Source organism: Salvelinus namaycush, chromosome 3, assembly GCF_016432855.1.
Source record: "Salvelinus namaycush isolate Seneca chromosome 3, SaNama_1.0, whole genome shotgun sequence".
NCBI lineage: Eukaryota > Metazoa > Chordata > Actinopteri > Salmoniformes > Salmonidae > Salvelinus > Salvelinus namaycush.
Window position 1 is genome coordinate 81,114,159 of NC_052309.1, and position 14,724 is coordinate 81,128,882.

Genomic DNA, 14,724 nt, shown 5'->3' on the forward strand with positions numbered 1-14,724 from the left:
AGATAAAGGTAGGGCCTGAGAGTGTGGGAGGGAGTGGGACGAAAGAGGAGGTTAAAGTGTGAACAGTAAAGGGGCGTGGAGGTTTCACACAAGAAAGAGTTATAATCCACTCCCAGTTTCTCCTTTTTCAGACACCACTAACTTTCATGGTGACCACAACCAAAACTGAGACTGTAGAAGAAAGACAGCCAGATTGCTCAAGAAAATATTATAAACAATAAATATCTGGATAACATTTGGACATGTTAACTCAAGTCTTCACGAACCTGAAGCCACAACCAACTAGCAGCTGTGATCATTAACTAAATCCAGAAAGGAAAATAAATCAAAGAAAAGATCAGCTTTCTTCTTCACAACTCTGTCAGCCGTCATAAGTGAGGATTTCAGTTTGACTGGAGAGTAGACAGAGGCATACAGAGCTGTACTTTCCCAATCAAGATCAAGCCTGGACTAGTAAGCCAATTATTATCTGTGATATTTTTATGGTGTGTCATATACTATTGTTTCATTTCAGATACTGTGTGCTTTGTTAATCCACAAAAATGCTGTTATGTTGTTCCGTCTGTAATTCCCTTTGAGAATGAGTGTATGAGACCATATGGGAAAAGAGCTTGGCATCGCTCATTCATTGCGTTGCGTAATCAGGACTTTACAGACACTCCAAGTTATTTCCCTAAAATACTTCTCCTTTATGATCAGTTGATGAGGAGAGCTCAAGAAAAGCCCCCAATAATGTTCTGTTGCCAAAGACTGAAGGGAGAGACTATTACAATGTAACTATTCTTCATTCATTGATAGGATCTTTGCTGTAAGAATACATATCAAATTACTGGAATTCACCAGGTCAAGTCTGAAACTGGGACAGGAAAAGGTTTTTCATGTTAACATTACAGCAGTAAGATAATGTTGATGGTATCTAATGACATCTAACACACTTAAATGTGATATACACTGAGTATAAAAAACATGAAGAACACCTGCTCTTTCCATGACATAGACTGAACAGGTGAATCCAGGTGATCCTTTATTGATGTCACTTCAATCAGTGTAGATGAATGAAGGGGAGGACATGCTAAAAAAAAGCCTTGAGACAATTGAGACATGGATTATGTGTGTGTGCTATTCAGAGGGTGAATTGGCAAGACAAAAGATTGAAGTGCCTCTGAACAGGGTATGGTAGTAGGTTTGTGTCAAGAACTGCTACGCTGCTGGGTTTTTCACGCTCAACAGTTTCCCGTGTGTATCAAGAATGGTCCACCATCCAAAGGACATCCAGCCAACTTGTTGGGGTGCAACTCAATATAAGGAAGGTGTTTGTAATGTTTGGTATACTCAGTGGACATACAGTCATAACATTTCCCTCTTGCTGTTTTCCTTCTCCATTACTAATGTTAGCACTCTGGCATATATTCACTTGCACACTGCAAAGTGTAATCATTCCAGTTCTTCAGGCTCCTGTTTGATAGATAGCAATGCATACCTCATCCCATGGGGCATAACAGTGTTCTGTCTGTGGAAAGTACCCTGGCAGAGAATGAGCATCTCAAACCATTTTTGTTGGCATGTCAGTGAAAGACTATTACAAACAAACTAATTTACTTTCAGTAAACTAATATCCTACATCCTTTATGACAATGTCACAACTGCAAATAATACAGTACTATCAGACTTGAATAATTGTATTCCCTTGTTCTGCATTTGATCTATCCTCTGAACTCTCTGCTGTATCTCTTTTCTCCTCAGAAATGTCTGCCCAATCAGCAACAATGGAGGATATTCCACTGACTGCTGTCCCAGGGACAGGTGAAACGACAGATGCCCAAAATGACACCACCTGCCTTCAAGTGATCACCTGCTGTGGTCGTGACCATACTGTTCCCTCCTGTGCCAAGGACAGGGACTATAGGAGACTGGCCATTAGCAGCATCATCTGTGGACTCTCCTGCATTGGCATTTTAGCTTTGGTCAACTCAGTCAAGGTAATTTCAAGCTTTTTTTTTTAAACCTGTTTTTGTAAACATTCTGTAATGTAATAAAAGGTGTTGCCCCTTTAGGAACCATCTTGGTTCTCAAAATGTGCACATCTACACTTAGAGTCTATATCTTAGATATGAGTCATATCAAAATATAATGTACTCTTCTATCCCTATGACAGGCTCGAGAGGCAAGGAAGACGACTCCAGAGAAGGCTAAACAATACTCCCAACGGGCAAGAACGTTTGGGATCATTTCTATTGTGGTGTGGGTGGTGATTCTGGTACTCAGCCCACTACTATTGGTACTGGTGTCATACATACTCACTCTGATAGACTGACCAATTCCCAGGAACCACCAAGGTGGATGTACTGTACCATAAGGATGGCTACAGGACAGCGGTCCAACTTCTTTAGTATTGATCTTGGACTGCCGTGACACTGTGAGGTGGGAACAGATGGAAAAGCACCTCCAGTGACTCAGGGAGACTCCACTGTATACAGCCTTCCTAAGTATCATTCTGATAAGGCTGTCTTGCTGATAAGGATTTACAAAGGCACCTTTAACTTTCTTTTGTGTCACTCTGGAATTTATCGCTGGAAGAATGGTTTATAGTTAACATTCAAGTGATACCACAGCTATAAATACATCATAAATATTAAGATATTTTGACATTTATCAGTAGCCCAACCAGACTTTTAGCACTTAGAGTAAGGACTGTAGTCAAACTACCTTCTTCCTGAATAAGAGGTTGGTTCGGAGACGAGAGATGAGCAAGGGGACACAAAATAACCACTTGTTTTTGAGATAGCATTTAATGGACACAGTTTATTTTTTGACATGAGTCCAGGACTGTTTGAGTATAAAACAGATTTAAAAATTCCTATATAAATTCAAAACAAACTGTGAGGCACTATACAGGAGCCTGACTCCAAAACACTCCCATGTCCACTATCTGTCTCACTTTTACCATTTATGATATGCAACATGAACTTCATTTTTGAACAATGTTATATTTTTATTTAGCAGTGAAATAAATTATTTGTATATGTGAGGAACTAACTATGAATGTCTAATTATAAAGGACAGATTGTGAACTAGGTATAATTAAATCAGTGCAGTGTTTCTGATTTACAGTAATAGTGAAAACTGCCTTTGGTTTTAAATACCAAAAATGTACAATACTTCATTTTGGTTACATTACCATTTCTACATTTACTGTATTCATGTTATTGCCTTACTTTGTATTTTATATTTATACATTGCATGTTTAAAATGATTTTTTAATTAAATTAAAATATATTTACATCAATTTGATCTGAATTAAGTTCCTTTTCAGGCTATTTGCCTCATTTACATTAAGTTAATATAGCTACAAATACCTTTTACTTAATATAAAGTCACTCTCTAGCTGTAACAAGAAATGCATACAAATACATTTATTCAATACAAACCACACAGTAAAGACAAATATTTTCAGAAATATAATTACAAAAAATGTGATCTAACAGAAAAGTAATTTGTATATACTAGCAATTTTCAATTAAATATTGCTATCAAAACAAATATTACAATCCACAATGATACAAAACATTAAACTAATTGCATTGATGAAAATATTCATGCTAATGTTTCCATAGAAATACTCATTGAAGTGTCATGACGTTTATGTTCAATTTTACACAAGTAACAATTCTACATAGAATGTTTTACAAAAATGTATAAAATGGACAATATACATTTTATTTGCTATAGTTATGATCCGGAGGTGAAGAAAACAATACAATGTAATGTGTATACAAGTCAAAAATTGGCAGGAATAATCAGGCAACAATTAAAGGACGGTTCTAAAAAAAAATATGAAGTCTGATTGTCAGAACCAGAAACATTTTCTTACAGCTGTAATTTGGCCAAAAACAGAATTCTCAACATTCAATATATCTTGAAAGTAGCTGCCATTTGATGCTAGTTGCCAATAACAGGTTTGCACCTACAGCTAAATTGGGAATTAACATCTGGAAATTGTTTGGCTAGTAAGAATCCTTACTTGAGAAGTATGTGCATACAATAACTGCTGTGTAAATATACATTGATGTCAATGGATAATATCCACAAAGATTTGAGTTGCATGTGAGCTTCCAAATTTAGGATTCGGTAGCAAGTGATTAATAAAGCAGAAAGTGTTTAATAATGATTAAAAGGCTGAGGCATTGGCATATTAAGAATGCAGATTATCAACAAAACTGAGTGCAGAAATAATAGCAGTTTTAAATACACAAACACTTATGTACGAACTGACCTAAACCAATGATATAAAATGCATTACATTCATAGATAATCAAATAATACAATAACAGTATATTCCATATCGTTATCTACAAATAGTACACAATGAAAAAACAAAATTTCTTCAATTATCATTTTAAACAACTCAATGGAAGGTAAATAATACACCCCCACAAAAGAAAAACATTGTAAACAATTACAGAAGATGAGGACGAGCTTGATGTTGGATGGAAGGCAACGGGGCTGGGCAATTTGTAATAAGAATATTTTCGAAAATGTAAATGTGCTTTTGTCTACCCCTTTGATTGGCATTTGTCAACAGATATTCTGGTCAAAAGCTAACCAGGAATCCAGCTGGTCAAGCTTGGAGCAAAGAAGTGAATCAAGCTCGTGTAGACTGAGGGTGGGGTGATCTTTAGAAGAGGGGGAACCCCCACGCTTGGGCCTTCCAAAAGGAGAGCCAACCCCAGCTTTCCTGGGTAAACCACCCCCTGCCCCATCACCAACAAGTGGCTTCCTTGGCTTTCTGGCCACACCAACCTCTGGGAACTCCACAAAACGCTTCATGCGCTTCTGACCAAGGAGGGAATGAGACCCATCGCGTCGACTGAGTGGCACCTCAAATATGGTCTCCAGCCGTCTGGGACGAATAAAAACACAGAGCAAGGAAGTTGTTAATGAAAGGAAAGTTACAGTCAATCATTACAATGATGATTACATGTACTGTAGGATGAACAATAAGATGCATGAGTGAACAGTAACCTTTCAGGGGGCTTGGTGAAGTTTTTATTAGTGTAGATTTCCTCCAAACTGAACTCCTTCTTCTTCACCCTGTTGGAACACAACAGATTAGTTGGGTTTTTTGTAATTCATGTCATCACATTTTATGAATACAGGTAGCAAGTTTACCATATACACAAAGGCACACCATCACACACTTCAAATACACATACCTGATAGGCTTGGGCAGGCCCATGGGTGTGAGGTTGTGGAGGGGTTTGGGTAAGGCTTTGCGAATTCGAATGGATGACACTTTCCTTCGTTCCTCATGTTTGTCAGTTTCCAACTGTGCAAACACCACCAGTGTTACCATGGTGAAGGTGGGTTAAAGCCAGACTCACTTATCTACTCATCTTCATAACTAATCACAGTGTATGTCATATGTAAATGACATAGTTCACATTAAATATTACGTGGTGAGTGTACCTTAATTTCAGAATCTGACAATGCTTTTTCCTCTCTCATCCCTATGGCATCGAACTCATTCCTGAAACGGTTGCTGTCCTCCACATTCTCCCCATCCTCCTCACGCTGCTGGCTTGTCTCATTCTCCAAGGGAATCTTTGACAATGCACTGGAAACATGGTGGAATTAATCATTTTTAATTACCGTAATCAAAAAGGAAAATATTTATTTTTGAACAAAGGACAAAGTGGTGTTTTACCTGCAAAGGGAGGAGACTGAAGCAGAGGATATGTCTGATGTCAGGTCACAGGGGTCGGAACTGGAGAACAGGTGACGTACAGAAGAGCAGGATGGTGAAATGGAAGAGGAAACACTGGAGGGGGAAGGGGAGGTATCATGACTGCAAGCATTACTAGTGGCAGCTAGACTTCCTTTTCGCAATTTCCTGGAGAGGAAGGCCAGGGGGCTTGACAGGAAGCAGGAGGCCCAGACAGAGATGGAAGTGGAGAGTGGCACACTGGGTAACAGGTGGTAGGATGGGTTGCCCAATGAATAGGACCTTCTTGAGGGGAACACCTCCTTACGCAGGCATAACGGAGCTATCTCCCGCTCAATTTCCACACTAGAGACAGTATGACGGCGTGGACGTCTGGACGGTGCAGGAGGAGTGGGGACAGGAGGAAAGAGGGCGGGGTGGAGCCGGGGTACGGAGAGGATCCTGCCGTGCAGAGAGGTGGTCCAGTGGCTGTCATGGTGGAGGAGAGCAGGGATCTCTGGGCAGGAGTAGCTGCGCAACAGACGCTTGTTAAGGGTGTTGTTATCTGATGAAAAGTCCATCTGCTCACCAATTGCGGTATTTCTCTCCCCCTCTTCTTCCTGCCCCCTCTTCCTAATCACAGGCCTGTGCTTCCTACATTGAGTCGCTGCTTTCTTTGGCTTCTTTTTTTGCCCCCTCCCCCTGAGCCTCGTCTCAGAGGGTATAGGCAGTTCAGAACACTCATCCTCCTTCCCCTGCTCCTCTTCCATCACCTGGTCAACAGTCTTGTTCTGGCCAAGGTTAGTTGGTTCAGAGGCAGTGGAAAACACTTCTACATCAGAGTCCATTGCCACATAATTTCCTTGCATAGCCATAGAATGTTTCACTATATTTTTGTTCAGCTTGATTGAACATTTGGGATAAGTTCGCACAGGCCAAGGCACAGTTCTCTTTTTTGCTTCAACTGTTATTTGATTAAGTTGCAGGGACTGAGTTGTCTCGTCATTGTCCTCTGTGGACGGACCTCGGCTGACTCTCTTACGTCCACCAAGGGGTTCCACAAACCTCTTATCCATCAGTAACGCATCACTGACAGACATTTTATTAGATCCATTCCGACTCTTCTTTGGGCTCTTGCTAGAGTCAGACACACTAATTTCTGCTCCCCAACCTGAGTCTTTGTGGACAGCCACCACTGCGGAAGTCTGTAATGTCTGTTGTGTAACGTCTGAAGATCTAGAAGCTACATGGACATTGTCATCTTTGCTGGGCTTCAATGAGTGCAAGTGATCGGCACCAACATCAGTTAGCCCTGAAGACGTGCCAAGCTGTTGGGTTGAGCTTGAGTTATGAGACCTCCTGGATTTATTTTGTTTCGGTGGTTTTAGTGGACGACTCTCTTCTGAAGTGATCTCATTCAACTTCAGACACTTTTGTTGATTTTGAGATGACGCCACTTCAACCACTGGGGAAATCTTCCTCTTCTTACAGATGTAGTTTTGCTGATTTTTGGATGACGTTTGAGGCCACTTCCCCTTGATATCCAAGAGCTGCTCAGAGACGGGCAGTTCATGATTTTCTTTCATCAAAGCGGTTGTCATGGTAGTTACCATTTCCATATTACATGCTGAACTAGAGTCAGTGTCACCATAACTCAAGGCACTGGTCATACCCCTACTATTGCTGGCTGCTATGCTGTTGTCACACAAACTGTCATTACTGTGCTCTAGTACACTCCCATTACTTGAAGTGGCCATTACTGTGAGAGACGTATTTTTCTTAATACGCCCACTTCGACCTTTACCTTTGTCCTTCATCATCTCCATCAGAGGTACATGTGTTTCAGAGGGGTTTTGAGTGGTTTCAATGTATACGGTAGAACTCTGGCTAACCCGAAGCAGCACCCTACTTTTAAGAGACTGAGATTTAGAAGTTGCACACGGTTTTGTTCCAACCCCCGGCTGGACAAGTTCTACATCACTTGCGTGCTCTACCGATGTTAATGTGTAACTTTCTAACTCAACATCTACCGTGTCTTCTTTTGTAACCTCTTCACATCGCTCTCTTTTCGTCAGATTCACTCTTTTCTTTTTCTCTGCGTCTCTCTTGATCGCTGTAAAAGGAGTTGCTCTGCATCTCCTCTTAACTTCCTTTGCTGAGCCTGCCATATAGCCTTGCTTTCCTTCACACTCATCTATCTGCTTTTGAAGACACTGACTGACTGAGGCACAGTTGTTCAGTGTTGTGTTTACAGGTTTTCTGGGGCTTTTCCGGATAGACATATGTGACTGGGAACCACACACCAACATGTTTCGGTCTTGAGGCAGACCAACAGCTTTTATGCTGTCATCATCTGTCTGGCATAGACTCTCAGAAGGGGTATTGTAGAAAGAGGAGGATAATGGACTAGATGTTTCACTGTCAAAACAGTCCCAGATTTTGTACTCTACATACGATTTTGTGGCAAGCCGTTTAGCCTTGGGCTCACAGATTCCTACTTCAGCTGGTAAACTAGAGATGCGGTCTGCTTCAGATGAGTTAATTGCAGCAGAGGGACTGCTCTGTGATGCAGCTTCATTTAGAAAAACACATTTTCGGCGCAATGGTCTCCGGTGAGCCCCTGTCAAATCCACCTGCTCCTCCATTTGAACAATGAGAGACAGCTTGGACCCACATGAGGAACTTGAGGGGTCAGGGGGTTGAAAGGACGTGGAAGAGCATGAGTTGAACTGGGACTCCGTTGATTCAGAACCACACTTGATACTGCTTCTGAGTAGAGGACTAGGCTGCATACAAGGTAATGAATCATTATTATTGGTCTCCTTTTCTGAGCTGTTTGACATACAGGTGTCCCTTTGCGCATCTCCAGGTGGCATCATATTTTGTTTCCCCTCAAGAGAAAACTCATCCTCTTCTAGAGTGCCGTGGGTTTTTAGATCCATGCTGAACTTTAAGTGTTTACGAGAGGCAGGGTCATTTCCTCCTCTTCCAGCTTCAAAGTGTTGCACTGTGCCAGAGGTTAGCTCGTACCCAGGTCCTTGTTGGTGAAAACTATGAGAGGCAGAGGAGACGTCTACATCTGGTTCAGGTGGGGAGCCATTGGGTTTGAAAAGTCGGACGGGACTCATGACAATCTGTGTGAAACTGGCCATCTTGGATTTAAATGACTGAAACAATGGGCCAATCACCCATCGCTTCACAGAGGTCTGGTTTCCAGGGGACTTTCCACAGCCAATCTCTTTATCCGCCTCCATGCCTGATTGGTTGAAATCATGTTCAGTCTTGCCAGTAGTATTTACATCTAAAGTTAATGTGGAAGAGGATGGAATCGCTTTGTTAATTGAGCCTTTCGTGTCTTTGTTCCTACAATGGAAAGAAACAAAAAATAACACATGAACAGAGAAAAACAACACTATTGTACAAAATACAGGTATGTTTAACAAACTACAATTAGGTGTAACGGTATTATTCATCCAAACTAAGAATAGGCACTACCAGCTTGTTTTCATGAATACTTATGAATGAATCTTAACCAAATAATTCCCTGACTAGTACCCCTACCTTAAACTACAGTTGGGGATATGAAGAGGTTGAACGTAATCAGACAAGCCTTCCCCTAATCTGAAAGTTTAACTCCATCCATTTCACTTCATCTATTTTTCCTCCATCCTTTTTCATCACAAAAGAGATCAACCTGGCCAACTGAGCAACACCCTCCATGATCACTGATCTCACGAGGCAGGTTTCCATTGACCCAGGTTAATTTGACAAAAGCAATGCAAAAAAAAAACATTAACGTGTAATTAAAAACAGTAGCTATAGGAGAGTTTCTAATGATCGACAACATTTGTATCCATTCGACAGGGGGCGGATTTACATTTTTGTTAATCTTTATTGCAACAAATGATGGAAATTATATTTTTTAAAATAAATTATTGCTGAATAATTTAAGGTATGTGGGGCACGTGATGTTATCACCCAACTATAAAGCTCCACTCAACATTTAATTCTAAATGCCTACTGTTATCTAAATGTATTATTCAACTATGAAAATAATGTTTCTTTGCAAGATAAGATTGGTCTTGACTTTCAAGAAAGCCTGAATTGCTTCGCCTTGCTTTTCTGGTTGGCTGGATGCAAGTTTCACCATCCAATTATTTCAGATCTACAGGAGTGCAGGTTTCACAGTGGCACATGAGAATTATATGAGCGGTTCCCTAACTTTTGGGGGGAGCGACCCCACCATGTAAATAAAGTGATAGAATCAACAGCCAATGTTCACTGTTTTCATTGGGACTATGACAGTCTATTACAAATCTGTCCGACAGTGCTTTTGATATTATTTAAATCTGAAGGAAGTATGGTTTGAAGTGACTGAAATGCACCAGAAAGGTATTGGGAAGTTCAAAAGATCGGCAATCATTTTGTATGACCTTTTCTGTAGAAAATACTATCATTGGTGATGTTCTTTTCCTCCCAGTCTTATTTAGTGCCTGGTCTTGTCCACTCTGTTCTAATGAGTCCTGTGCAGCTTGTGGGCATTGTAGAGGGAAACAAAGTTGCATCTTTCAGTGATGGGGTCATAATATTTTGTTGCTTAAACAGTTCAAAAGACTTCACCCATTTTTTAAAATATTTTTTTTATAAATACAGAAACCATTGTTAATTACAACTGCATCTAGCAGCTATCAGAGGTTACTGATGTAACCCCAGTTCTATGAACCAAGAGCAATTTTATTTATTTTTATCTCAAAGTTTCTCACGACCCCATTTTCAAATCAGGCGACCCTAGTTTGGGAAACGCTGTATTAGAATGTGGCAAATAGTCAATTATTGCATTCTATACATGCTGGCTTTTGAAGGCCACACAAAACATAAAACAGATGGGTTGGAGGGCATACAGGCAGTAACCAATTTATTAATGCTCAATTTGCCTAAATGGTTAATGGAAAGACTTCAACCAATCATTTTTTTTTTTTAGGTGTGACGTATTATGTCCAGCTGTTTTTAAATCGACACGAGATAGTTAATTGGAAACGCACCGTAGCAGGCAAATGTTGCATCTATTTTCTATGCGAACTTGCTAAATGTTGACAAAAATCACTTGATAGGTTAATGGAAACAGCCACTGACTCAATCAATTTCTCCACCCATGGTAAAACACTTAGTTTCTAGACATTTGAACAAATCAAGTCATATGCACACAAAAAACATTGAACTTCTATGCAAGTCATCATACTCACTTAGACACTTGACATTCTGATGCAACATTGAGATCCAAACCGCTCTGCAAAGTAAATATTTACATCATAAACATATCCATATAGTGTAATCACTTTGCCAATAATTGCCTCTGCCTTTATCACGCATAGTGACCATGAAAAATAAATAGGTTATTAAAGATTTTATGCAACACAAAAAAAGTTGTTTTTTGGTAGCAAAATGGCTTTTATATAGACAGCGACAATCTGCAATAAAACTGATTGTTAATGTAAACATCACTGAGGATGTCTGGCTATCGGCAAGTTAGGTCAGTCATGTTTGCAGACACCAATTATTGCTCCTTGCTCTGCATCTCTAAGATGCAGCAGACCGTGTAAGAGGATTAATTTACATATTTCTACCGGTTACACCACGGCATTGTGTAGGGCACTGTACTGCCAAAACACAGTGCACTTGGGATGGGCCATGTCTGGAATGACACATGGTCCTGTCCAAACATCGTTGATATACGATCGTATCATCTATTTTCTCTCTCGGGAAGGGGGGTTGCAGAATGATTTACAAATTGGTAGGGCTATGTTTCTCATGTACATAAAGAAAATCAAATATCAGTTATATTAGCCTGCTGTGAACCATCCAGAGGTGTAGGGGTAAATGGGAGTCAGAGGGGCGGGGGCACTCAGGGAATCCCTGCCGACGTCACAGGATTCTCCGATCACATAACTTATTACCGGCGCAGGTGAAGGCACGGGGGCAATTATGCACAGGGGGAAAAAAGAGAACAGTGGGAACCGCAGGAGGGGAGGAAGGAACGGACAAAGAAATGAGGACAAATATAGAACGAAGAAACCAGAAACGGACAGAAGAGGACATCGAAAGACAAAGAACGAATTAAAAGATGAAGAACGTGAGTGATTCCTGTAAACGCGAGCCAATGCCAAGCTAAGCCACAAAAGAGACTATTTAATTTGTTGATTATCGAAAGGCTCATTGGTGTGTAAGTAAAGTGCTCTGAACCGAGCTAGGACTTTGTTTCCTTTCTTTAACCAATCGAGTGCCATTCTGTGAACATTAAATACATCACTTATTTTTTCAAATTAAAAAACTGACTCTTCCTCTGTTTACACCAACCCTCGCTACCGCATAGATCGGAACCCCTCTGGACTGATCACACTACCTTTTAAAAAACTAATATTATAGCCGTACCAATCGTAGGCTATTGTTATTTCATCTTGATCACCTGGGTAAGCGCATTTGCGACATTCCAACAGTAGACCACAAGCGAAGGGAAAAGGTGAGAGGAGAGTGCGTAGATGGTAGGAGAAGGAATTATACATCGAGCAAATTGATGATGCTGTTTGTATGTGGCTGCTATGAAAGTGAACCGTGAGTGCGGGTGATCCTGGGTGTATTCATTCTACCGACTCTGTTGAGAAACTTTTGTTAAACGGAAGCAAATGGAGTGAAACAGGTATAAACCTATTTGTCCAAATGAAACTCTCATTTGCAACTGTTTGGACTAATGATTACACCAAGATCAGCTAGATGCAGGCAAGTGTGCAAGGAGGTATTTAATGTGTCACTGTCTGTCACCTTGATAACTCCAATTTGTTGCGCAGCCTGTGCACCTACATTATACACTTTAATTCATAGGCTACGTTGTAGCAACCTCATGATGGGTATAGGGAAAATCATGTGGAAGTATCATGTAGTAGCCTAAACCTATCGATGTTACATTGAGCAGGATAAATGGAATATGAATGACAGTGATCCAATACGCTGTAATAGAAATGAGGCCATGCTCATAAAAATGTAATAAAAAATTGTCCACCCTAATCTTACCCAGCACCGACCACCACTAATGTACAGACAGATTATCTAGAGTGGATACAGTAGAAAGTGGCCCATGCACAAATAGACATTTATTGCATACCTTTTTTAGCGATTGTTTGCAGGGGGGATCAACACTCATTAGCTTTACTGACAGGGACTGAGACACTTGCATCTAAGGATCAGAGAGGAGTGAACTGATTACCAAACAAGACCCTTTTAAGTAGCCTATAATATCTAAGAAACCATTAAGACTTAAACATGAAACTACCACACTGGTCTCCCTCTTGGCAGGGGATGTATTTTGTCTGGACTCCGCCACTGTGTCTTTGGGCTCCTGCTTCTTCGATGTCTTCTGAATGCGCCCACTCCTCCTCCTGTCAACAGGCTTTTTGCCATCTTCACAGCTGTGGGAAATGAACAGTTATGGTTTGGACTCTTCACCAGTAGCTCTCAGTAATTGCGATGGTGGTTAAAAACATGGGTTTCAAACAAGCAAGGATATAAATACAATAGGGGAAGAGGGAAGCAAAAGGTGCCAGGGGAACTATACCTGGGGGTGATGGAGGAAAGAGGGAGAAGGTGGGGTGGAGGTTCGCTGTGAGGGGGGTTACAGAAAGGGGTTGGGGGAACCATGGCATCTCCCTCCATTGGACAGACTATTTAGGGGAGCAAGTCAGGAAACTAGATCAACATCCTCACTCTATCTGTCTTTCTCTGTAAAGACAACAGAAATAAACATGCTGGACATCAACATAAGGGAAACATTTGATAAACATACTTTTATCTAATTTTCAAATTAGGAAGGCACTGGCTTGCTTGCTTATGGTATATGTTCAACAATTGCACAGTAAACATTTGTGCAAAATGTACACAAATGGAAAGTGTTTGCTAGCTTGTGCTTTTATTTTCATCCAGCTAACAACACATATACAGATAACCTTCTAGTTTAACCTTTCCAGAATGAACAATAAAACGTGATTTGATTAGTTTTACCTCGTCAGCTAACAAATACGTGAATAAGCCACTAATAGCTACCCGTATTTGATCAAATGCATAATTTTTGCCTCCTATTGACAATATATCATTTTCATGCACTCTTTTGAACAAAGCACATTATTTGTGTTGTCATGGGGATGGTACACCGGTGTAGGCCACTTCTACAAGAGCTCGTTATTCGTTAACTAACAGTAGATCTGTGTTGTGCATATCGTGAACTTCAATGCAATAGCCGGCTAAGGTCTATGTGGTAGTCAGCTAGCTAAGTTAGCTTGGTAAAGTCGGGAGAATTCAATCATTTCAAGGAGGATAACGTAAAATGAGGGTAGGGTGAGTATTAGTAGTTAGCTAGCTAACGTTAGCATATTCGCACTGCTGAGATAACGTTATAGTCATAAACATTAAAAATTTGCATATTTTATGAAGCCAACTTGAAGTAGTAAACTTACCGCACCGCCCCAATTATTTAGTAAGAAAAATATGAAGTTTTGTTATAATATAATTGTGTACAGACATCTTTAACGTAAACACGACGCAGGACGGCGCCCAAGTTTAACCATTTCACAAATGTCCGTTCATCATGAAAAGTTCCACTGGCACACCGACCAAAAAACCAATCAGAGGGAAGCTTTCACATGGAAGAAATCCCTCCAGAAAATCTAACCAATGAAGGAAAGCTATAAACGTCTCTCAACCAACTGCATTCTAGTGAAGGTATCTTGTTAGGTAAGGACGGCCAACAGAAGTCTGAAAGCAGTCTTTGTCCTCGAGTGATGTATATTAGAACCAATCAGAAAGCCGGAAAGCAGCTTGTTCAGAAACCAGTGTAATACAAAATATTATTTTAGCAAATTTGTCTAACTACTCTTAAAACCAATGTTGTAACACTGTGCACTATATAGAAACCAAACAAATACTTAGTAAAATGCATTTAGCAATGTTTCAAGACCTTGCTTGTAGGCTTAGCAGCA

General features: G+C 40.4%; 1 protein-coding gene and 1 long non-coding RNA gene across 2 annotated transcripts; one reads left to right on the forward strand and one right to left on the reverse strand.

Annotated features, from left to right (window-relative positions):
• The first annotated feature begins 183 nt into the window (after nt 1–183).
• LOC120040477 lies at nt 184–3,283 on the forward strand. Its single transcript, XR_005475668.1, has 3 exons — nt 184–453; nt 1,744–1,979; nt 2,156–3,283. It is a non-coding gene; the product is annotated as an uncharacterized LOC120040477 (long non-coding RNA).
• Nucleotides 2,781–14,326, reverse strand: LOC120040464. The gene is made up of 10 exons (XM_038985610.1): nt 14,203–14,326; nt 13,308–13,471; nt 13,026–13,161; nt 12,858–12,929; nt 10,945–10,988; nt 5,705–9,064; nt 5,467–5,614; nt 5,214–5,326; nt 5,023–5,091; nt 2,781–4,900 (listed from the first exon to the last, which is right to left on the reverse strand). The coding sequence occupies exons 2-10, from the start codon at nt 13,403–13,405 to the stop codon at nt 4,576–4,578; spliced, it is 4,365 nt and encodes a 1,454-aa protein (XP_038841538.1). The 5' UTR covers nt 13,406–13,471; nt 14,203–14,326; the 3' UTR covers nt 2,781–4,575.
• Between the last annotated feature and the right edge of the window lie 398 nt (nt 14,327–14,724).